The sequence below is a fragment of the Penicillium chermesinum genome (genome assembly GCF_028974085.1).
Source record: "Penicillium chermesinum strain IBT 19713 chromosome Unknown utg000004l:1.0-3345178.0:1.0-3348027.0, whole genome shotgun sequence".
NCBI lineage: Eukaryota > Fungi > Ascomycota > Eurotiomycetes > Eurotiales > Aspergillaceae > Penicillium > Penicillium chermesinum.
Genome location: NW_026695314.1, coordinates 1843586 through 1867437, shown reverse-complemented (window position 1 = coordinate 1867437; position 23852 = coordinate 1843586). Strand labels below are relative to the sequence as shown.

General features: G+C 49.7%; 9 protein-coding genes across 9 annotated transcripts; 5 read left to right on the top strand and 4 right to left on the bottom strand.

The window, feature by feature from the left end:
• Positions 1 to 717: 717 nt before the first annotated feature.
• On the top strand, positions 718 to 1380 carry N7468_005599 (uncharacterized protein; the record flags this gene model as incomplete). The annotated part of the gene is made up of 3 exons (XM_058474896.1): positions 718 to 838; positions 876 to 970; positions 1018 to 1380. The coding sequence occupies 3 exons, from the start codon at positions 718 to 720 to the stop codon at positions 1378 to 1380; spliced, it is 579 nt and encodes a 192-aa protein (XP_058330636.1).
• Positions 1381 to 1667: 287 nt separating this feature from the next.
• Positions 1668 to 2816, bottom strand: N7468_005598 (uncharacterized protein; the record flags this gene model as incomplete). The annotated part of the gene is made up of 5 exons (XM_058474895.1): positions 1668 to 1913; positions 1967 to 2038; positions 2091 to 2188; positions 2243 to 2671; positions 2723 to 2816. The coding sequence occupies 5 exons, from the start codon at positions 2814 to 2816 to the stop codon at positions 1668 to 1670; spliced, it is 939 nt and encodes a 312-aa protein (XP_058330635.1).
• Positions 2817 to 3409: 593 nt separating this feature from the next.
• N7468_005597 (COP9 signalosome complex subunit 1) lies at positions 3410 to 5081 on the top strand (the record flags this gene model as incomplete). Its single annotated transcript, XM_058474894.1, has 3 exons — positions 3410 to 3539; positions 3672 to 4006; positions 4062 to 5081. The coding sequence occupies 3 exons, from the start codon at positions 3410 to 3412 to the stop codon at positions 5079 to 5081; spliced, it is 1485 nt and encodes a 494-aa protein (XP_058330634.1).
• A 1047-nt stretch (positions 5082 to 6128) lies between these two features.
• Positions 6129 to 10482, top strand: N7468_005596 (Cytochrome P450 E-class group I; the record flags this gene model as incomplete). The annotated part of the gene is made up of 7 exons (XM_058474893.1): positions 6129 to 7583; positions 7792 to 8066; positions 8442 to 8649; positions 8825 to 9693; positions 9751 to 10027; positions 10079 to 10248; positions 10305 to 10482. 7 exons carry the CDS (start codon positions 6129 to 6131, stop codon positions 10480 to 10482), a joined length of 3432 nt encoding a protein of 1143 aa, XP_058330633.1.
• Positions 10483 to 10860: 378 nt separating this feature from the next.
• On the bottom strand, positions 10861 to 11049 carry N7468_005595 (uncharacterized protein; the record flags this gene model as incomplete). Its single annotated transcript, XM_058474892.1, has 1 exon — positions 10861 to 11049. The coding sequence occupies one exon, from the start codon at positions 11047 to 11049 to the stop codon at positions 10861 to 10863; it is 189 nt and encodes a 62-aa protein (XP_058330632.1).
• A 4389-nt stretch (positions 11050 to 15438) lies between these two features.
• On the bottom strand, positions 15439 to 15830 carry N7468_005594 (uncharacterized protein; the record flags this gene model as incomplete). The annotated part of the gene is given in 2 exon segments (XM_058474891.1): positions 15439 to 15450; positions 15465 to 15830. 2 exon segments carry the CDS (start codon positions 15828 to 15830, stop codon positions 15439 to 15441), a joined length of 378 nt encoding a protein of 125 aa, XP_058330631.1.
• Positions 15831 to 17404: 1574 nt separating this feature from the next.
• Positions 17405 to 18103, top strand: N7468_005593 (putative GPI anchored glycoprotein; the record flags this gene model as incomplete). Its single annotated transcript, XM_058474890.1, has 1 exon — positions 17405 to 18103. The coding sequence occupies one exon, from the start codon at positions 17405 to 17407 to the stop codon at positions 18101 to 18103; it is 699 nt and encodes a 232-aa protein (XP_058330630.1).
• Positions 18104 to 18638: 535 nt separating this feature from the next.
• On the bottom strand, positions 18639 to 19940 carry N7468_005592 (putative MFS transporter; the record flags this gene model as incomplete). The annotated part of the gene is made up of 1 exon (XM_058474889.1): positions 18639 to 19940. The coding sequence occupies one exon, from the start codon at positions 19938 to 19940 to the stop codon at positions 18639 to 18641; it is 1302 nt and encodes a 433-aa protein (XP_058330629.1).
• Positions 19941 to 21196: 1256 nt separating this feature from the next.
• hrdA (E3 ubiquitin-protein ligase HRD1) lies at positions 21197 to 23690 on the top strand (the record flags this gene model as incomplete). The annotated part of the gene is made up of 3 exons (XM_058474888.1): positions 21197 to 21220; positions 21274 to 21378; positions 21453 to 23690. 3 exons carry the CDS (start codon positions 21197 to 21199, stop codon positions 23688 to 23690), a joined length of 2367 nt encoding a protein of 788 aa, XP_058330628.1.
• Between the last annotated feature and the right edge of the window lie 162 nt (positions 23691 to 23852).

Below are 23852 nucleotides of genomic sequence, written 5' to 3'. Positions count from 1 at the left end.
CGTGTCTCTGATCGGGACTTTCAGAACCACAAAGATGTATAAATCACCTGGAATAGCGCCTTCGTGGTAAAGACAGCAGGTAATGAAGAAATATTTGGATCGAGTCAAGTAGTGGCCAGTTCATTATAAGTTCATTCTCCGATGCCAGTGCATGTCGGATAGATGCAGCATACCGTAATTTGTCCCAGCAGGAGTTCTAATATATTAGTATAACGAAATACCGTGCTGTCTATGTGCTATTCCTCGTTGCGCAAAGCAGCTGTCGTACATGGGTAGACGAGTATCACAACAGTAACTGTCTTATCTTCTGGTCTACAATATGTGAAACGGCGCCTTTATGCCTAGGTCAAGGTTTGCGCGTGACTTGCTTGCTTTTTAGCCTGTGAGTACGACTTTGAGGTGCTTCCTTTATCCAGGGGTATATCTTCTACTTTCTTCCAAAACTGCCCTAGAAAATGGCTTTTATCTACCTTATTCTAGTGCTTCCCTTTGATTCTTAATCTTTTAATTTCAAACATACTATTATTACCAACAGGACAGGAGGGGAGCTACGAGGGATTGGCGCTTTGAGGTGAGTCTACGAATAATGTGTTCCCTTCTTAACTTCAAGGTCGCTCGTCGACAAGACTCTACTAGTAGAACCTCAAGCTTTACTAGTAATAGTCCCTAGCCTAACGTGCACTAGTCATCGGGTTTCATTCCTTAGTCCCCGCAAAGATGCCACCCACTATCCTGGTCATGTTCCTCTCGGCTGCAGCCGTCGCAAGCAGCCAGTATATGGCGAACCTTATTCCGGACTCAGTTCCACTGGCCACAAGACGTAAATCGGATCGTGAACGTATATCGAACGTGCTATACTAATATACGAGTTGTAGAGTCATGGTGCCAATCCCAAACTTCTCAATGCCCACTCATCTGTTTGCAAATACCAGGCGCAAAAGGCAGCCCGACCCAAAATACCTGCTCAGCTGTAAGCCATTGCTACTCCTCCCTGCTATATCAATGCTGATCTTTCAGGACACGCTTGCCTACCAATGTGTCTGCAGCAATGGCCTTTCTCCTAACGCATCTCAATACTCCTTGACTATGCCCTATTATATCTGTACCGAGACGGCGACTCAATGCGTCAATAAATGTTCAGACTCCGCCTGCCAGTCTGCTTGTCGCAACGATCACCCCTGTGGTGCTCAGAAGCCCAAAATTGCGAACACCACTGCGACTTCGGCCACGCCTGTCATAAGCACAAGTGTGGCGAATATCCAGGCGACAAAAGTACCTACCGCGGGTGCATCACAATCTTTCCCTCTCGGCAATGGCTATATCCTTCAGTCTTGTGTGCTTATTGGAGGCGTAATTGCTGGGCTTGCCGCTCTTCCTTAGGGCCACTCACCAATGGGATTCACCTCAAGGAGAGGTATGCTAATGGAGGGCATGTGTCTACCATGGCAATGATGACCTAAGTCTCGCAGACTATATATGCTTTTTTTTTCTTTATGCATTGATATTGTGTTTACTTTATAACGTGCTGGCCCTTGCGGTCTGCATAGCATTAAACCTAGTATAGTCTGCTCTGTCCTGCACTAATGCTGCCATGTTCATTTACTTGAATTCAAAGATCGAGTCTTGACTGGATGCTTCCTTAGAAAGCTACTACCAGGGTATCTCAATTAAATCTTAGCTCGTAGCTTAGTGCTATCCATCCTCTGACCTTCATCATCTTGCTCTGCAACTTCCAGTGTAGGAAACGCCGCAGGCATAATGCGGCGTGGCGTGGAGCCTGGAATGACCGAATACTGAGAAAAGTCGGTGACTCCGCATTTATTTCTCAAGAAATCCTCGTCCGTTTCTAACATTCCATTTACCGTTGTCACAGGGGCCTGCAGCATCTTCAATATCGCATCGGAGAAAATCGCCTACGAAAACTGTCAGCCAAACATTCGGGAATAAGGTCTTGGGCATCCCATACAGGCTTTCGGAGGTCCTTTTTGTACGAAACATCTCCTGAATTGTTTTTCTCCGTAGCTGCTGACTCAATTGCCTTATTCTATCAGCTTTGGCTCCGCCGGATCAGTAAACCTTGGATCACATACCGAGGCAGGCCAGATACTGGTGATGGCCATATCTGTACGGCCCTGGCGCTGAAAGTCCATTGCCAGTCCTTTTACCAAGACACTCATACCAACCTTGCCTATCTCATTGTCAATCCGGTATAGCTGTCAATGTGGATCCACTCATTTCTTACCCATAGCATAAGCTGTCTTTCCACGAAAGAATCGTGAATAAATAGGAGGCGAAACGACAATAATTCGCCCTTTCCAGCCGTTCTTACCAAAATGCGGCAATGCGGCCTGTATGGAAGCATACAACCCTTCTGGGTTGATTTGCTGCATCAGTCGGAACCGCTTAAGCGGCGTATTCTCCACGGAAGACCACCAAATGGCACCGGAATTGTACACAAGAGCGTCTAATTTGCCAAAGACACGGACAGTCTCGTCGACTGCATATTGAATCTGTGCAGCATCTCGCACATCAACTGCAACAGCGAAGGCTTGGCCGCCCGCTTCTCGAATCTCCCGCTCCACGGTATTGATAGTGGATTGTGAGGAGTTCGGGTTTGGTGGGAACGGAGTAGTTTTGGACGCATCTGAGGTTGTTTTGGCAGCCAATACCACTGGAGTGAAGTCAGCTTTGGTATGCTTTAGTGTACTTTACGAGCTCACACCTGCATATCCATTTCTGGATAAGTCTATGGCCACCTGGCGACCAATTCCCCGGGAAGCACCCATGACTAGGGCCACGGGCTGTTGGGACGACATTCTGGGAACCGACTCCGACTGAAAAAAAAAATACAATGAGTCTCTAGTATTCGAAGTTAATGGCAGAACCAATAGCCTTGCCTTGCAGTCAAATGGACCTTTATCCTCTTAGTCCACGGGGGTAGCTGCCTTGATATAGGTTACTCTACCCCGAGATTTGTTAATCAAGAAATTCGGAGGTCATCTATGTCAACAATGTCGTAACTGGAATCTCCACCACATGTCACATTGCTTGAGTGGAAAGAGTGCTGTGGAGTTATAATAATTTAGTGATTATTCACGCACCCGAGGCTCTCCAGTATCCCGAGGCCGTTCCATCATTTGGCGCCTCCGCGTTTGGGCGTTTGATGCAAGGCGGGTCCTTGGGCGGTCAATGTGGCGGTCAATTACTGCCCTATAGTTTCCAGTCAACAGCCCGTCACGATCCAACAGGCTTCACGCTTGCAATCCTTAGTGGTCTTGCCTTATCTCTCCCAAGTCGAGCAAGAGCAAAGATACACTTGTCTAGTTCCAACACCTGAACCCATCTCTCCCATCCTTCCTCGCTTCCAGCAAGAACCCGCCCCCGGGCTGGTGGTCTCGACGCCGCCGAGATGGACACCCTACCTCCCGCCGATGCGTTTGCTCCGGCGGCAGAGGATTCCTACTTGGCGAACAATTCGAGTGGTCGGCCAGGTACCGCATCCGTAGGGGCGGATGGCTCTCTCAAGCTCAAAGTCGATGGTGGGTTATGGCTCCTGCGGGGTTATTATCCGCGTGTTCACCGATAAGAGCCTCAAAGACAAATATACTGACATTCGGGCTAGAACCTCCTAAGTTTGACCTCGAGCCATACATATCAAATTATTCAGGTAGAACCACAGATTCATAGCGAGGCTGAGTCTCTTTACTCATCATTCTCATCGCCAGGCCGGACACGATTCAACCGACTCTATCTTATCGGCACAACTTCCACCGTACTATCTGTTGACGCACTGAAGGCTGCAATCGTCGAGGCAAAAAACGGAAAGGACATCAAAAATTACGAAAGAGCTGTCCGTGCCTTGGCCGAAGTAGCGCCAAAGGAGCCAGAGGCATCTCTGGATACTGTATGGGCCCAGAACCTTCAGCGGAATATCAGCGCCCAGACGGAGCGTTTGGAGCATGAACTTCGTGGCTACAAAAATAACCTAATCAAGGAGAGCATTCGCGTAAGTAATCACGCTTTGCTTTCCGATATTTTGACAGCAAAGCTGATTTTACTAGATGGGTAACGAGGACTTGGGGAATCACTACTATGAAACTGGTGACATGGTGGCCGCGTCAAAAGCGTATTCCCGCATGAGAGATGTATGCACAACCCCAAACCATATTACATCGATGATTTTTAAAATGATCAACGTCTTCATTGAACGCAATGACTGGTTGGGCGTTGCATCTTACGCTGGTCGACTTCGCACCACTCAGGCCAAACCTGAGGAAATGGCCAGGAACCAGCCCAAGATGGCCAGTGCGCTTGGCCTCAGTCAGATGCATTCGAACCAATTTTTTGAAGCTGCCAAGACCTTTCTCTCCGTCGATCCCAGCCTCGCGGATACCTACAATGAAGTCCTTACACCAAACGATGTTGCCGTCTACGGTGGCCTCTGCGCCCTGGCCTCGATGAACCGCAGTGAGCTCCAACGGCTAGTGCTAGACAACAGCACTTTCCGCAACTTCCTTGAACTTGAGCCCCACATCCGTCGCGCTATCGCCTTCTTTTGCAATTCCAAATTCCGCCCATGCCTTGAAATTCTAGAAGCATACCGCGCAGACTACCTTCTCGACCTCCACCTTCAGCGTCATGTAGCTACTCTCTACGGCCGCATCCGTACGAAAGCCATTCAACAATTCCTTCTTCCTTTCAGCAGCGTCACCCTCGATTCCATGGCGGCGATCTTCGCTCCCGAGGTTGTGGGTGGGCAGGCCCGCCCTACCGGTACCATGTCACCTTTTGTGCACGAGCTGATTGGTCTCATCAAAGACGATGTCCTTGACGCTCGTATTGATCTTGAGAAGGGATTGCTGGTGTCCAACCAGTCTGATCTAAGAAATGAGGTACAAGCAGAGGCGCTGGAAAGCGTGCGTTCTTTCAATGACGAGCTCCATTTGCGTACCCTCCGTGCGTCTGTACTCCACGCTGGCCTTCAGCTCTCTCCTCCGGACCCAGAAAGAAAGACAGGGCGTGGACGGATAGCAGCCAGTGCAGGAAAGGGCCCTCGAGGCCAAGGACTGGCTGGCTACTAATGAACCTTGTCTGGATCTAGACGAGGTTCATCGAGGGATGGCACTTCTATTATGAGGATGCCTTTCACTAGGTTAAATGAGGCATGAGATAATACCCATATCATTCAAGGATCGAAATGAGAAAAAAAAGAAAATCGATTGCTCAGTATCAAGGCTATTCTCTCTTGCCCTGCTCGTCCACCTTCCGTAGTTTCGCCCAGCTAGATCGCGCTGGCTGTTGCGATTTCCACACTCCCGCGGGCCAAGGATGAGATTTTTGCTTAGAAGAAAGAATGGAGTGGCCCCAGGCAAGCTCTGCGTGCTTATCTTTTGCGGTCCCATCGTCCCGTCATGGGGTGTAGATATCCGGCAGTTCATCTGTCAAAAATCCCAAGTCCACCAACAGATCCCAGGTGGAGGGTTTCTTTGACTCCAATCTGTGTTCGATGCTCACGCATCGCCAACCCCGTGGAGTCGGGTCTTCCCCTGTGATAATTTGTAAGTGATGCAGATGCCAATCCCGTCTGATGTCATTGCTTCAATTCCTGAAACCCCTGGCTGTCTTGTTCCCTTTCATGCACTGAGGGTAATGATTTCACCGGGGACGGGTTAGGGCGCCGGAGTAGGAGGAATGCTGCAAGGCTTAGCTACGCCTTAATGTCTCGAGAAAAGGATTCAGGCAATCAAGAAGATCTCCTTCGAAGAATGTCGAATCAGGACGATCCCAGAACAGCGGGACGGCCCACTCGGTCTCAATTCTTAGGGTCGGTGTCCTCGTACACTCTGTTGCCCGAGTCCCCGTACGCTCCAACGCAGCGCCACCCAATTCTTCGTCCAAAATCATTCATATATCAATTGGCAGTCCCACCCTATCTAGTCGGGGGGAAGCATCCGTCAGCAGTTCACAGTGCGACGTTGGTCTCATTTAGTATCTGATTGTTGAACGGAAGGAACTCTGTGGGTTGTACAAGATCGAGAAGCCTTCATTTCACGGATACATGCAAACAAGGCCTCGTATGTATCTTCTCATCTTATGATGTATGCTCAGAGAAATCCTTCCACGCAGGCATGATGTTCCCTACACCGATGCCTTCCGAATCTCGAATTCGTACTTCTTCTCCCAGTGAGGGTGAGAGGGCCGGGCGCCACGCCATGGAGTCAACCCGGGTGCATGAGACATATTGCTCGCAGTCTGGAGTTATGATGGATGAGAACTTTCCTACACAAAAGGCGTCCTACTCCCCGACGCCGTTCTCTCTTCAGCACTTCGGTGCTTACAAAATCGAATCACCGGTCAGAGCGGCTGAGTGTACGACCATTCCATCTTCTGAAATCTGTTCTTCTCCGGCTTCACAGTCTCCTGTCTTGGGTTCTCACGGCAGTGAAGTAGAGTTGGCTTCACAATCTCATGCGTCTGGCCGAGAATCGCAACTCGGGTCGAGCCCGCAAGAGATGTATGAACATCTATGGGTGGGATCGCCTCCACTAACGGCGATTCCTGAGGAGAGAGCTGAGGATGCAGCTAACGAGCCTCTATTGAATCCTTCAAGTGCGGATGTCTCGAAAGTATCAACCGTCAATTATGAGGCTTCAGTGCCAGGTGACTGGAGCACGCCTGCTGCGATGATACACCCAATACCGAGCGACGGCCCGCTCAGCAACCCTACAACACTCCCGATACCGCTGCCTCTGCAAGAGGCAGTAGGAGTAACATCAACAGACCCCAACGCCTCACCCTTAGAGAGCTTTCAAAACTCGCCAGGCGCGGGTGATAACGACGACAGTTCATCGGTCGTATCCGTGAACGAGGGTGCCAGCACTTTTTCCGATGGAGATTATTATTCGGACAACTCGAGCTACACTGCTTCATTGCTTTCGGATGTAAAAAACTACTCCTACGAAAATGGCCGACGCTACCATTCCTATCGTGAAGGGCACTACGTTCTGCCGAACGATGACCAAGAGCAGGATCGTCAAGATCTGCTCCATCATGTTCGCAACCTCGTGTTAAGCGGCGCGCTTTATCGAGCTCCTCTGGGCCCAGACATCCAGCGAGCCTTGGACATCGGCACCGGCACCGGTATCTGGGCCATTGATTTTGCCGACAGCCACCCCAGCGCTGAAGTCACAGGGACCGATCTAAGTCCGATCCAGCCTTCTTGGGTTCCCCCCAATCTACGATTTCTTGTCGACGACGCTGAATCGCCCTGGCTGTTCAATGCTCATCGGCCGTTTGACTTCATCCACGCCCGCGATCTGGGCGGTGCAATTGCCGATTGGCCGCATTTGCTGCAGCAGGCTTTCACACATTTGCGTGGCGGTGGCTGGATCGAGTTGCAAGAGTTTGAAGTGACTCTGAAGTCGGACGACGAGTCGCTTCGTCGGGCTCCGGTGTTGTGCGAGTTTCTCGGCCGTCTGCATCAGGCGAGCGAGGAGTTCCACCGGCCTATGAATATCGCCGAGGGCCATCGGCAGCGATTGATAGAGGCTGGTTTTGAAGAGGTTAGGGATGAGGTCTTCAAGGTATGACAGAGTTTATGAACTCGTCCTTTTTGTTTGTCTTTTTGTTTGTCTTTTTGTTTGGCCTTTTTTCCCCGCGCTTTTTCTGCCTCTGTAGTTCTTTTCGTCCCGTGTTCTCTACTTTATTGCTCCCTTGACTGTTTGGTTCAACGTGTTGTCCCGCAATCCCGGATATGTGAAATTCTTTATCCGCGTCTAATGATGCCAATAGGTTCCGTCAAGCAGTTGGCCAGATGATCCGATTCAGAAGCAGATTGGTCGATATAACCTGTGCTCCCTCCTGATGGCTGTGGAGTCGTACTCGTTGGCCCTTTTCACTCGCGTGCTCGGGTGGTCCAACACGCAGACACAAGTGTTCCTCGCTGGAGTTCGCAGAGATCTCAAGAACCCCCGAAGTCCATACTTATTGCAATCTTCATATTGTCTACGGTCGGAAGCCGAATTATGGTCGGAGCTTGGATTAAGAATTCGGCTGCCCGGGGGTTGGTTTGTCCTTACATGTAGATTTTGAATTTGGACTCTAGCTTGTTTCAGAATCAAACGCTTTCTAGGACGGGGAGAGTGTACGTATAGGTAGCGTGCCAACACGACTCAGCAATGAGTGACCATAAGAAGTGACAGGGAAATGACGGGGATCTGATGAGAAAAGGTGAAAAAGAGAAGTGAGCAAAGAAAGCCCAACCTGTACCTCACCTCCACCTTCCCTCTTGTCACCAACCACAGCCAGAGTCTGCCCAGACTTTTGTTTCAAACCTTCAGTCAGCTTCAGAAGCTGGATTTGGCTTTTGCTTGACTGTTTCTGGCCTCTTTCTCCGTCTCCCATTGTATTCTGGTGCAACCACTGCTGCTCCGGCTTCACAGCTTTTTGACGTGTCTGGAGCCCCGCGAACCTTCCTGGATCACACTCCTACTTTCTAGTACCTCTGAGGCACTCCATGGCCCCAAAGTAGTAATCAATATGGCCATTGGAATGTACAAGGCGTTGGCGATCTCCTCGCCTCAAGTGCTCACGATGCTCTTCTGCACAACCTACGAAGTCCTATTCTGGATCGAGTCTGCAGTGGCCCTGGTAAGTTGCATTCTTCGTACGCCCTCGAGTGCAGGTGTAAGACCCGATGGCTGGGACTAGCCCGATTTCCGCGTTTTGTGTCTTGGCCCTTTTCCTTTCCTTTGACCCATCTGATGCATCGTCATACGATTCTTTACGGTCTTTACTAACCCCAGTTGCCCGTGTGATTTACCAGACTCTACTTTGGCTCTTGCTGGACGCGATCTACCAACTTTATTGGTCCTCGCTCCATCAATTCCCGGGCCCAAAGCTCTGGGCCGTGTCCCGCGTTCCCTTGCAGCTGTCGGTCCTGCGCGGTTACAACCACCTCGACATGACAGCCTTACATGAGAAATATGGCCCAGTGATTCGAATCAGCCCTTATGAGCTTGCGTTTAATACTCCTGGGGCATTCCAGGACATCTATAGGGCGAGGCCTGGTGGATGCTTCCTGAAGGATCGTACTCACTATCTCCCTCCAGCCAACGGTACCGACCACCTTGTCTGCGCGGTGGACCATTCGGTGCATGCCCGCCAGAGAAAGCTTCTCGCACATGCCTTTTCAGACCGGGCGCTACGAGAACAGGAAGGGTTGGTCCAAGGATACGTTGACACTCTGGTCACCAAGTTACACGGAGAGATTGAAAAGACCGGCTCGGAGGCAAGCGTCGATATCAAACAGTGGATGAACTATACGACATTCGACATCACTGGGGACTTGATGTTCGGTGAATCATTTGATTGCCTCAAGGACAGCCAGCTTCACCCATGGATCCAATTGATCTTCAAGTCCATGAAGGCTCTCTCCTTTGCGGGCGTGGTCCACCAATTTCCCCTTCTTCGTTACTTATCAAACTTCTTGATCCCTAAAGAGGTTACTCACAAAGCGAAGCAGCATTTCGATATTACTGCCGAGAAAGTCGATCGCCGACTAGAGGCACGAGTCACTCGGCCAGACTTTATCTCCGCCTTGCTGCAGAACGGGGTGAGAGAGGGGAGTAAAGGACCATACACGGACGGGGAAAAGACGTTAAGCAGAGCAGAGATTCACTCGAATGCTTTCATGTAGGCTGAACTTTTCATCTACCACTTTATCTGGCGCTAATATATTCTGTGCTCCAGCCTCATCATCGCAGGAAGCGAGACATCCGCAACACTGTTGAGCGGCTGCATCTACTATCTCTGCACGCATTTGCAGGTGATGCACCGACTCGTCTCTGAGATCCGCCGCTCCTTCCTCAAAGAAGAAGATATCAACTTTCGCGACGTAGCAGCTCTTCCGTATCTCGCGGCAGTCATCGAGGAGTCATTGCGCATGTATCCGCCGTTTGTCACAAGCTTAGCCCGAGTTGTCCCCAGTGGAGGCTCAATGATTGATGGGCACTTTGTGCCGGGGAATGTATGTGCCCGTGCTGGGTTGCGGTCGATACGCTGCTAAATTCTATTTTAGACTATTGTCTCCTGCCACCACTATGCATCGTATCGATCTCCTACCAACTTTTCCTCGCCCAACGACTTTATCCCGGACAGATGGCTTGGTCAGAATGCTCGCTTTACCGGAGATAGGAAAGAGGTACTACAGCCCTTCAGTCTCGGGCCTCGTAACTGTCTTGGAAAAAGGTACGCTCCCAAAAGTAAATTCGAGATCTGGGATCTGAAACTAACTGTCCATGCAGGCTGGCGTACAGCGAAATTCGCCTTATACTTTGCAAACTTTTCTATCATTTTGATGTGACTCTGTCTCCGGAAAGTATCAACTGGACACAACAAAAAGTTCATTTCTTATGGGATAAACCCGCACTTATGGTCAGACTTCGCTCTCGATTTGCAGCGAATGAGAAGCAGAGAGCATGATCTGCGTAAAATCGCTGTCGAGGACCGGCCCTGACGTGATTTACTCTAGCATCCTTGAAGAGTAAAGGTGCCAATGGTTCTCTAACATCCATCGATATTGCTTTGTACCTGCACTGGGCGGCTGTTCTAGTCCCGGATGATCCTTTCTGCTTCTACTCGGATGGGCGATCTGTGTTCCCTTGCATGGCAATCATAGGTATTCATGAATAGCCACATTTTCTCATTCAAGGATTGACGTCCTGTAAATACGCATTTGCTGTAATCTTGCCTAATCCTACTCCAATAATGTACGATATTCCTATTCAAGTTCTGATTTCACGTGGATCTACTCTAGAGACTACTTCCTTGCCAACCTTGACGCTCCGTCCGCGGCAGCACTCACAACCAGTGACGGACTTCCGATGGGGTCTCCTTTGCTTCCCCGGGTCTAAACTCGGCGCCAGTGGTACTTCCAAGCGTGTAGCGGCGGAAGTTGATGCACAGGATAGCACGAATGTATTCATGGAACCCACTGAGAAGACCACAGCGCTCATCCCCAGTCGGGCAGAGGGACCCAGCAGACAACATAGCGACTATGAGCAACTGTCGTCTTCCGGTCCCCCTGTCAAGCTGGAGCTAAAAGATGGACGTAAGCTACGATGGGGACGCGACCCCATGTAGACCTCGCCATGGAACTTCCACGGGTAGGGATTTTGGTTCCAGTTCCGTGGGACGGGTAGGCAAGTCCTACCCATTACCCATCCCCGTCTACCCAGTGTAGACCATGGGGTACCCGCGGGTTACCCACGAATTACCCAAAAATGCATAATTACCCCTTTTTTGGACATGCCAAGCTGTATAAAATCGCTTACTCACCCAAGTAAATTACAGTTTTTAACAGCTGTTCTGGTTAGCCTCTAGTTTATGAAGCGATACAACCACATTGACTACGTAAATTAAGTATTGAAGTTGAAAAGCGTTATTAGTAGCTCTGGTAATAGTGGTTTGTATCTATATTTAATAGATTAAACCTTATGGTAGATGGTTGTAGGTAGTATTGTGGATTATATATTGTCAACTGTTGAAAATATATATTTACACTACAAGGGAGTAAGTGTATCTTCCTGACAACACAATCATACCCCTTTTATATACTCTTATATCAGTGAAACTGATTAGCTGTTCGACAAATCGAATTATATACGTTATTTCCATTTAAATATGAGCTTTGCTTTAACAAAATTGTATATATTAAGTGTACAACAGCCTTGAACAGTGGTATCTATCTTGAAAACAATGGCACTTGAATATGAAAAAAGGGGTTAAAGTGAGATGGGTAGCCCGTGGGTAACCCGTGGGTTACCCGCGGGTTACCCACGGGCTACCCATCTACCCACGAATAACCCATGAGTTCAACCAATTAGAATATATATCATAGATATAGTGGGTCATTTATTCGCAAGTTATCAAAAAAAGGGGGCTAAAGTCTCTAAGTCTATCAGTCGCAAAATTTACTATAGTAAGTACTTACTTCGTTATGTGATTAGGGGTAACTAGCCTGGTCTTGTTTCCCTTGCCATAATGTCTCAATTCTCCCAGTTCTCTGATGTGTATGCATCATCTTTATATAATACTGACAATCCAGATAACCTTCAGGTTATTCAACCCGACGACCTTACCTCTAACCCTTCGTTTAACCAACAAACATCACAATCAATCGCCAATTCGGATTTCATTTATCCATCCCGTGTGGCCCCTATACCTCCCTCCCTTGAACGTATCTGTCCTGACCGAACTTCGGCATACCTTGTTTATTCCAACATGACAAAAGACGATTTTGTGAATTGGTGGCTTCAGACAGACTTTGGACAAAAAAAGCCGATACGGTGGGATGCTCGACAGCAATCTGATGTGTGGAAGCACTTTGACCAGGTAGCAAAAGCGAGCGACGGAATGCCCAAGGTTATGTGTAAACGATGCAAGAAGGTGCTCGATCATCCACAACAACATGGGAATGGGACCACAGCGATGATCAAGCATTTGAAAGGGATTGGGTGTCGTGGCACAAATGGGCATAATATCAAACAATTTTTCCACGAGGTAATTTTATCTTATATTATGATATCTTTTTACTAATATCTTTCTAATATAGGCTACACCAGCTTCAGATAGTCTCAGTTTTACTCAAGAGGCTTGGGAAGCAAGTTTACTTCGTTTCATTACTGATTCCCGGCTACCATTCCAAATCCTCGAACACCCCGACTTTCATCAGTTGATTTACATGGCCTCCCGTGCCCCAATGCGTCCACAAATCCCATCTGCGAAAACAGTTCGACGTCGACTTCAAGGCACGATCACTGAGTACCAGAATACTATCCTCCAAAAGCTACCTAAAGATGGTAAGCTATCAATTGCCCTTGATTGCTGGACATCTCCATTCCAGCAAGCATTTATGGCAGTAACTGGTTATTTTCTTGATGAAGATTGGAACTATCGGGAGATACTGCTTGGCTTTGAACCACTTCATGGAACACACTCGGGTGTCAATCTAAGTGCTGTCCTTCTTGAACTTCTTCAAAAACACCAGATCACAGACAGAGTGCTTGCAATTACTACTGATAATGCATCAAATAATAGCACTATGATGTCGAGTATCCAGGATTCTATCCAGTCTCTTGAGATTAGCGATCATACTACGATCATCAAGGTTCCCTGTCTAGCCCACGTCATTCAACTTAGTCTGAAGCAGCTTCTTGGGCAAATGAAGGCAAATCCAAAGAACGATATAGCTGAAATGCAGTGGTCTGAAACCCAAGATCAATTGATCCGCTCAAGGCAACAAAAACGAGAGATTGTTGACACACTGAATAAGGTAAGTTTATCTCTTCAGATATAAAAACTATCAACTTATTTAATTATATATAGATACGAGGCTTAGCTGTTTTTATCAATGCTAGCCCTCAACGTCTCGAGCTGTTTTCTAAGCTTCAAACAACCTCAATACCTCTTGTGCCAATTCAAGATGTTCGAACACGCTGGAACTCGACCTTTCTTATGCTCCGACGTGCCAAGCGATTACAGTCTGTCTTTGACGAGTTCTGTACTAAATATGGACATTCGCATTTGAAGCTTGATCAAGAGCAATGGCGTCAGATCGACTACCTCCTTTATATCACTCAACCTTTCTTCCAATTCACGAATGCGCTTTCGAAAACAAAGGATGTTACCATACATCTGATCTTTGGTATCTATAATAAGCTTTTTGATCATCTTGAGAAGTCGATCAACCAGCTTAGATACAAAAAGGTACCTTGGAAGAAGATGATGCTAAATGCGCTTTATGTGGCGAAGACAAAGCTTTCCCAATATTATAGCAAGACAGATGGCGTTCCTGGAGACCTCTTTGCTATTGGAACAATGCTTGCACCGCAGAATAAGCTCCAGTTTTTTCTAGGAAAAGATTGGGGCGATGAGTGGCGTGATCGATATCGCCAAAGCTTTGTGGATTACTTTGAGTCTTATAAGCAACGTCTGTTACAGAACCAGACATTACTAGAGTCTCATATATCCACAACACAGACCTCGGAGTTTGATCTTGAACGGATGCTTAGAGAGTCTGAATCTCAGCAAACAAGCTTAACTGAGCGGGATGAGCTTTCAAGATATCTTGAATCTGGTCAGTATTATCTTGGTTTATTGTGTGTTTTATTAATAAATATTAGGTACTATCACTGGAGTAACCATTCGAGCGTTCTGGAAAGACCATCAACATGAATTTCCTGCTCTCGCAAGCCTTGCACGGGATATTCTTACAATTCCTGCTACAGGTGCAGGGGTTGAGCGTCTCTTTAACTCTGCTCGGGACATCTGTCATTACCGTCGAGGCTCTCTAAGATCTGAAACTATCCAGGAGCTCATGATGTATAGGTTCGCAACAAAATTTGAGCTTGAAGATGACAACCTTACTCTTAAGAAGGAGTATCTTACAAGTGGGGAGATTGAGACAGAGAGAGAAGAGAAAAGTCCTCAGTCACTACAGGATATTGATCCTATCAGTGATAATGAAGAGGAGGATATAGAGGTCATACAAGAGCCAGATACTACCCAGGGCCCTTCTCATGAAGCTTTATCTGACGATGAAGCTACAAATCCTCTCCCAGAGACTCAACAACGGATTTCAGGTAGAAGTCGGAAGCGGAGACGGGATGATGATCAGTTTATTGAGTATTAGCTATAGAATCAAATTGACCTTGTTTTAACCTCTTTAATACTGAGAAATCTCTTGAATCTTGACTGGTAGTTGTATATGAAATACTCAAAATTACAGCTCGAATATGCATAAAATATACAAGTCACGGGGTCCCACCTGTTTGTATTGTTTGACTACCCGCGGGTACCCAGAAAATACCCATGGGTATTAACCAGCTTCCCACTACCCGCACGCGGGTAGGCAAACCCTACCCATTACCCGCCAAGAAATGGGTAATGGGTACCCCGTTTGGGTAGACCCGCGGGTCGTGGCGAGGTCTAACCCCATGGCCCGCGCGGGCCCATCAAAAGCGTTTACATAATCGCACGTTCCTCGTCCAGTCCCCTAACTAGACCCAAGGCGATCCTTGCATGATATCCAAAGTATATAAATCTTATCCTCAAGGGTCCTTACGGCGGGTAATTATTGGAGAGATCGGCTTGCATCTGCAGCGATCAGAGGTGATAGATCTCCTGATCTGCTCCATTCAAACTTGAGAAGATAGGTCGTGCGCGATGTAGTACTCGTAAGCCATAATGGACTTCGAAAAGCACCGAGGTTAAGAGCACCAGGGCGCCAAGCTAATTAAAGTAATTCACGCCCGACCGGACCAGCCCCATCAAGGAATCCCACATTGGGATATCTCATCCAGCACCCAGTGAATCAACTAAATATATCGATTTTTGCATGATACGATGTTGTGCCCAATCTCCCTACATCCACTACACTTAACTGGGGCCCTAGGAGGGCATACGTCTGCCGGACCAGGCAGTCCAGCTTGCGCCTGCCATTCCATCTCGTCTCCGTCCAATAGCTGGCTTATTAGATCACTTAGCCGAGGGACCTCTTCGCCTGTTGAATCCTCGTCGCCGGTTGAATCCTCTTCGGCTGTTGAACCCTCTTGGAATGATGAGCCCTCTTGGAATGTTGAACTTTCTTGGCCTGTTGAATGGCTAGACGACCCGCTGCGCTCCTTGGCCAGCTTCTCATAATTTTCGCGTAGAGTCGAATTCTGTTGCACTAGTAGTGTGAGGTTGTGTAGCACCAGGTACTGACCATTGATGATCTGATCTAGAAACGTTTTTGATGGGCTTCGAGGGCTCTTCGACCGCGCTTCCATTAGGTCTTTAAGCATTAAAGCTTGGATTTCTAGGTGAACCGCAGTCTTTGATGTTCTCGGCAGGGGTTGACTGGGTCTGCTTTCTGACAAGCTCCTCCGTATTATGGGCGTTCGTGGATTGATATTAAGCCTTGAAAGCACGCTTTCTGTTTCTGCTGGCCGTAGGCCACTAGCTGCGAAGCTATCCGCGAAGCTATCCTGAATAACAGCTGGCTGCTGGGATGGCCCCGGCTGCGTATGCCGGTAGCTGTGTTTTTTGGAATAGTTCGTACGAAGCTTTTCGTATCGTTTCAAAAAAAACTTGTTGGCCAACTAACGCCAACAGGATTCTCGCCACGGCGAGCAAGAATGTTATTGGCCTTTTCTCGTATCATAGCCGGCTTGACCGTTGCGCCACGTACATCCACGGCAATAACCCATGCGACAAGCGATTCCTCTTCTGATTTAGTCAATTTATGGCCGTATGGGCGTATTCCACGCGTGAGGGCCGGCCTTCGGCCCGCCCACGTAGTGTATAGATGCGGGAATCTTGTATCGCTTCGCTGCTGCACCAAGAGATCGGAAACGGCCATTTTTTAAATCATCAAGAGCTGCCAGGACCTTGGCCTCTTGATCAGCAGATTCCTGCGCAGAGTCAGACTGAATTGGTGGCATGGTAGAACGACGTGGATGTTTAGATAGGAAGAGGCGATTTGGGAAGGGGGGATCCGCGGGCCCACGCAGTGAATTAGTAATTTTTTCATCCATGGATGGGCCTCCAGGGCTTGGTAAGCGTTGGGTGCCTTAGGCGCCGCGCAGCATCCCAGAACTCCTCAAAACAAACACCCTTGGCCTTAATCGAGTCTTGTATCACAGGGCCGGAACGATTGGATGGCGCATGGGAATTCCCCACGGCAAATGGGTTCATCAGGCTCATAATCTATTTTACTCCTCTTCTTAGCCAATTCCCCTGGTCTCGCCCATGGGCGGAATTGATGAAGAGCGACCAACACATTACTGGATTGGCGATAGTGAGTCCTGGGCGTGTAGTTGTTCTAAGGAAAGGTCCGGGGGGGTCAACACTACAAGCGGTTTAGCGGGCCCCACGCACGACCCCTTTTGCGTGCAAGAGAGCGCTCCAAACCCCCCTAACTGACCTCATGAACGAGCCCGAGGGGCCATGGCGACCCGCTTGTTCCTGGCGTTCCTGACAATCCCTGTTCCTGGAGCCGAGATGAAGTCCCCCGTTCCTGCTAGCGGCTCAACTAGCGCCCTGCACAATCTCCAGATTCTCCAATCATGGCAGCACTCGAGCTGCCCCGCGTCCTATCACAAGCCCCAAACTTGGGCCCATTTGCTTTAGTGCCGTTGCAGTCACTTTATGACCCTACAGCCGCCCTCCTGATCTCTTCCCTTTTTCTCTCAAGGCTTCATTATCTTGCTTGCCCAGGCGCGACGCTGCCGTCTTCCTTTCTCCAGTCTTTCGTTAAATTCCCAGTCACTCATTATACCAACGCTAGTCGCTATTGCCTGCCACTCCGCAAGCTTAACCAACTTCAAGTTCTTATATACATTCATTTCCTGAATCAGCCACAATGCGCGTTCACGCTTACATTCTCTTGTCCGGCGCCGCCGCCGCCTACGCCGGCAACACTGCCAACCTTCTGCTGCCTGGCTTCCAGGGCCACGACCTCTTGGCCAGCGCTGTCGCCTCCCAAGGTGATGCCACCACCTACTTGGTCACCTGCCCTACCACCGTCGCCTCCTCGGCCTGCGGGATTCCTGGCAGTGGCATGACCGCTATCGCGGCGCCTACCTCCGCCCAGCTGGTCAATGTCTACGACGGCAAGACTGCTTCGCTGTCCTGCAACATCGCCAGCACTACCTACGCTTCCTGCTCTGCCACGGAGGGCACCGTCACCGTCACGCAGACGCTGGGCCCTAAGGATCTCAACTGGATGGACGTGACCCTCACCAGCTCCTCCACTCCTACTCCTACTTCTACTCACACTCACCACACTCACACTTCCACTTCCACCTCCACCGTCACCCCAACCTCCACCCCCTCGTCGAGCTCTAAGTCTTCGACCCGCGTGGCCTCTTCCACTCGCCTGGTGACCTCCACCCCTCTGTCTGCTCCCACCGGTGCCGCTCTTAACCAGGTCACTGCTTCCGGTGCGGGCCCCTCTGCCACTGCCTCCGCTACTCCAAATGCCAACGGTGCCGCCTCCTTGGCTGGCAATGTCTGGGTCGTTGGTGGTGCCGCCATGGCCTTGTTCTACGCTCTCGCTTAAATGCGGTTCCCCCCTTTTTATATTCCTTTCGACGATTCAGTGAACATATAAGTCCTCCATGAGCCTTATCTGTTGATTACTTCGGGGTGTGGTCAACGTTGTTAATGGGTGTAATTCATCTAATCCCCTGTGAACATACTTGTACACATCTAATTTTTTTTTTTTATTTCCTAATGATTGATACCTTTCTCTACGACAGCATGATCCAGAGCGCCGGCCTGTCTACGTTCAATACCATTATTTCATTCTCTCGCACAGTGAATTGTAAACCTGAAGGAGTCCAGTGGTAAATATAGGTACTTTAATATCTACCTCTACGATTCGGGTATATATTATCGCAATCGGAAGTGGTCTCGGCACTACAGTAATACAATCCCCAGTTCAACTTGAATTCGACGACCTGTGAGATGAATTCGTAATACTTTGGTTTTTCCCCACTGAATTGGGTACTAGTAGCAATCTGACTTTTGTCTTAAAGAAACTGTTATAATCCCGAAACCATCGACACCCCAAACACGCATTCAGACAGACACATCTAGCACGGGGAAAAATGATTCAAAACCCCACACCAAATCCCAGTCACAAGTAATACCCCATTGAAAGAGGCCATGATATAGAATGGACTGCCGGAAGAAGCCACGTCAAAAAGCAAGCCTCCGACCTTCGTCAATATCAATATTCCTACTCCACCATACAGCGAGTAAACGCCAGCAATAGACCCCTTCAGATGGGAGAGATGTTCTAGCCGCTGATTCAGAGACCCGGCTAACAAAGGCTGCCCTTCGCCCGGTGCTCCATCCTCTCCATTCGCGCTCGTGCCTTGTCGCACACCTTGATCGTCATAGATCTTGCGTAGCGTCTCGTCGTCTAAGCTGACCCGCAGAATCCCATTGCTCAGAACAGCGAGACTGCAGACGATAGCACCGATTTGGCTGATGCCGATCAAGGCCATCAGCAGGAATACGCCAGGGTTACCGTCAGGGCCTTTAAACTGAGGGTTAGGCATGAGCCCAAAGGCTATGTATCCCACAACCCCGACGAAAGCCGCGACGAGGAGTGGCGCATTGTATCTTCGGGATTTATCAGTCAAGTACCCGAAGGCAGGCGCAGCGATCAGTGCAATCAGCTGGGATACACCTGTCAGTATGGAGGCTAGGATGTAAGCCTTTGGACAAGCACGTTTGATATCTCCTAGTCCGGATCCAGGTACCGGATCGTGGTCTTCGTGGCATAATCCGGACGTGCGGTAGTAATGATTCACGGCCAATGGGATAAAGAGCGAAATTCCCACGGAGGACGCCCGGGCTACAAATCCTCCGACGTAGCCCAGCCCGATGCTACGGTTGCGAAAACCTGGTAGCATGGCTGTAGTCAGCTGTTTCCAACATGGCAGCCTGGAGGGTTCGAAAGGTCCGGACCGTTCGTCAACATCTTGGATATCCTTTTTCCATAGAGCGTTCCAGCCTTTGTCTTCTTCGCCAGGCAGCTTGCGTAAGCCAAAGAAGCTTATTACGCTGACGATCAATGCCACGGCGGCAACGATGTAATAGCTACGTTGCAGCGCCTCTGATGGCGAGAATCCGACTGCTTCAAATCGGGCTGGAAGAGGCAGGAAGACCCCTAAAGATACCAATGCGCCGCAACCTGCAAAGAGCCCCACGAAGCCTGAGAGCCGAGCCGAAGGGGAAGCCTCAGATTCGGTAGCCACCGGGGAAGCCAAACGTCTGTTCAGCCGGTCAGGTGTAATCGTCAGTTCCGAGGAGACTGACTGCCGATAAGCTTGAGGTTGGCGGCGAAATGCTTTACCCGTCACTGTAGGCAAGACTGCCGTGACCATTGTAGATACGGCCGAACCACCAACACTGAATAGCAGTCGGCCTAGAAGAAGCTGAGGATAGACATTCGTGGCCTGCACGAATACCACCAATGCGACTGCAATTACAGCATATCCTACTGTGCATACCTGGGAATATTTGTCAATGACGTACGCACTCTCTCAAAGTAATTTGGGGCAACTCACATGGCGCACACCAATGCGGTCCGAGAGAACCCCCCCATATTGGACAAGCGGCCAGCGCCAACAATTCATCTGCGAATCCTAACGTTCCAACAGCATCACCTTCGCCTCCGTGAAGGCCGATCAAGTCCGTTACCACGAAGGAAATGGAGGAATTGATGAAGACTAAAAAAGCAATCGAGAAGGGACAGACCGCTAGCAAGTACGTCAGTGTCTGGCCCCAAGAGGCTGTGAACAATTTCGGAGATGAAGCCATCACCGAGGAGGCATTGCTTGATAATTGAGAGATGGAAGACGGAAGTGCAGCGCAGATCACCTCTGCCACAGGGTGGGGTGTACCACCAAACACCTGAGCGCCTGGAAACTCTAGGTGCTGAGTAATCACAGGGGTTGATCAGATAAGAGTCTGAGTATCGATGTTAGGTCTCCAAATATCCAGTAAGCTCTTTTTGATTCCTTCGAAGGCGTCTTTCAGCTTACATAGCTCAAAATTTCCACGGTGCCTCGGTCGTTTGAGAATAATTAGCTGTATACTAGCCCCGGAGTACGTCTGACCCCAGCGTTGAACGTGTGCGTCCGTCTGCAGTCCATGCTCGGTAGAGAATTACAATGTTCCTTTACTGATGATAGCCATTAGTTTGACAACTTTTGTCAATCAACTTGAATAGTTGATCCATTGCTTCCCAAGGTCCATATCGTCGAACGTCGAGAGTCTTGGATGTCCAAATTGACCAGAGTGGGTCATCTCAAGGTTTCCGGGATTCCGCAGTTGACCACGAGCTCAGCCAAAGGCCTGGAGAGATCATGGTCATGAAATCATGTCTATTACTAGTCCCTGACCCTAGACCACGCATATTCATTCCATCTTGTAACACAATCCTAGTTCTCCAGCTCGGTCCTAACAGAAGACGTGCTAGCCAATCCATTGCTCTACTGCCGGTTGGCCGGCTGACTAATATGCGGAGGCGGGCCACTAGTTATGTGGACAGCTTTCCAGTATACTCACCCTCATCGATGCGATCTCCTCATCTTGCACCGTTGATGACCCCTTGTCTCCTCCCTCTCGGTCAATCGCCATGAGACTAGCCGCGTATGCTGGGGTAAGTTTCAGCCTTTTCCCCTCGTCAAGATCCTCCACTGACTCCCCCTCTAGGCCTCAGTGGCCCTGGCCACCGGTGTGTTCTTGAAAGCGCTACATCAACGGGCCAACTTCTACTCTGCCTGCGTGTATCTCTCACAGAGTAGTGCCAACCTCATGGTGAGCTCTATGCGCACACATAATTCCTCATTACTGTTTAAATTGCTAACCAAACTCCCGGTCCTTCTGGAAAGATCCTCACGAACTTATGCCTTCTCATTACCGGCTTCGTCCTCTTTTGGTTACAACGACTTCTTTATGGGCCCTTACGCCCAATCGAAACGGAACAAATCTACGAGCGCGCATGGTTTGCGGTGACGGAGACATGTCTGGCCATGACCATCTTTCGTGGCGAGCTTGGTGGGTGGTTCTTGGTCATGTTCATCTCGCTCTTGGTTGGAAAGGTCTGGGGATGGATTGGTGAAGGACGGGTCGAATATCTCGAGCAGCAACCCCCTGCGAACCCGCGGCTGTTCCACCTCCGGCTGGCCTCGTCGCTGATTCTGGCGGTCACTTTCGATTTATCTATGATGCGGTACTGCGTCAAAACCGTTATCCACCAGGCGAAACCGGACATGATGGTCATGTTCGGCTTCGAATTCGCAATCCTTACCATTCTGTCATTGTCCACTCTCGCACGCTACGGACTCGCTTTGGTGGAGATCTATATCAATCATCAGCAGCTTAGGGCTAAGATCGAAGAACGCCGAGCCGAAATTCGAGCTGCGCGTGTAGAAGCTATTCAGGCTTCTGCACGTGCCGGGGAGCCATCACCACCAACCGATCTCCCGGACGAAAATGACGTGAACGAGCTGGAGATCGACATTCCTGGGTGGGAGGAGAAAGGCCGTTGGGTTTTCTACCTCGACCTCCTGACCGATTTTGTGAAGCTGATAGTCTATCTGACCTTCTTTATCATCCTTCTTTCGTTCTACGGCTTGCCGATCCATATCCTGCGCGACGTTGTCGTCACTATTCGCTCTTTCTTCCGTCGTATCATGGACTTCCTGCGTTATCGAAATGCAACCAGAGACATGAACGAGAGATATCCAGATGCCACGCCCGAAGAAGTTGGATCTGAGGATGTCTGTATCATCTGTCGCGAAGAGATGGTTTCGGCTCTACCGGCTCAGGACACAGGTGCCAATGAGCAACCTGCAATAACTGCACGCCGTGTGCCTGATCGTCTGCGCCCCAAGAAGCTCCCATGTGGCCACATTCTACACTTTGCATGCCTTCGAAGCTGGCTCGAGCGGCAGCAAAATTGCCCCACTTGCCGACGCCCTGTGCTTGTAGCTGCAGCCGCAGCTGCCCGTAGCAACAACGCGGCTGTCAATGGAGTTGGGCAACAAAATGGTCCGGATGGGAACCAGGCTCCTGGCCAACCAAACGGTGCAGACGGTCTGCCCAGAGCTCGGGTGTTCCAGTTTGGTCCATTCCGCATAGGCTTTGGTGCCGTTCGTGGCGACTTATTCCAAAATCTGCACCAGCAAATCCATCAAGGAAATGCGCCGCTACAGCCTGCTGCGAATGCGAACCCTCAAGGAGCCCGACAAATTGGTCTCGGGTTCGGCTTTGGTGGCCGCCCTGCACCGCCGGCGGGGGCGGCAGCAGCAGCAGCAGCCGCCGCCCCTACTCCTGCGCCAACTGCTCCTACTGATACTCAACCCCAACAGCCGGGGACCTCTTCGCGTCACAGTGATATCCATTCTGAGCTACGGCGGATTGAGCAGCAGATCTCGAGTGAGATGCATTCTCTGCGAATCGCTACAGAGCATTACCTTCATATTCGTTCTCTCCAAGCTGAACTAGATCGTATCCGTCTCCAACAAGAACCTTACATCGCTCAAGGAAATCCTTCAACAGAATCTACTACAGCGGCCCAGCGTCAACAACTCTTTGCGCCTCCGGGTACAACGGTTATCCCTGCAGGAGACTCGCGCCTTCCGGAGGGATTGGTGCTCCCCCCTGGGTGGAATCTAATTCCTGTTCAAACTGCTTCCGAGGGTGAAGCACAGGGTCTGGCACCAACATCCACCATCTCTGAACCCCAAACAGCTCCCCAGGCTCTTGCCACTCCATCCCCGCCACAAGTCCCAGTTGGTACAACATCTGATCATAGCCAAGGGACTGCCCATGCATCCGGCGCTTCAGCCATGCCCAATCCTACAACAGCCAATGCTGAACCGTCAATACCTAGCTGGGGCACACTAAATGTGTCATCGACGGATCAACGGGCCGAGTCGCCCTCACAAGAGTGGACAGACGTGCAGGCAGAGCAAGCTTCTGAACCGGGCCCCTCCGTCATCCCATCAACTTGGGGCAGCAGTGTACAGGGGAATAATCAAGCAGCTGGCAATGTATCCTCGGGCACGGTCGACAAGGGAAAGGGCAAGGCTCCGACGGTTGAGGAGGCTGACGAGGAAACATAAAGCATAATTTTTTCCCTCCATAATGAACCGCCTTGTACTTTTCTACCACAGTTGTGTGTATAACCATTTTGGTTTGCGTTCTTAGTCGCATCTTCTTCTATTTGGATCAGCGTTGCATGGCGTTCTCGAGCAAAATATCATACCCATTATTCAACGTTTTAG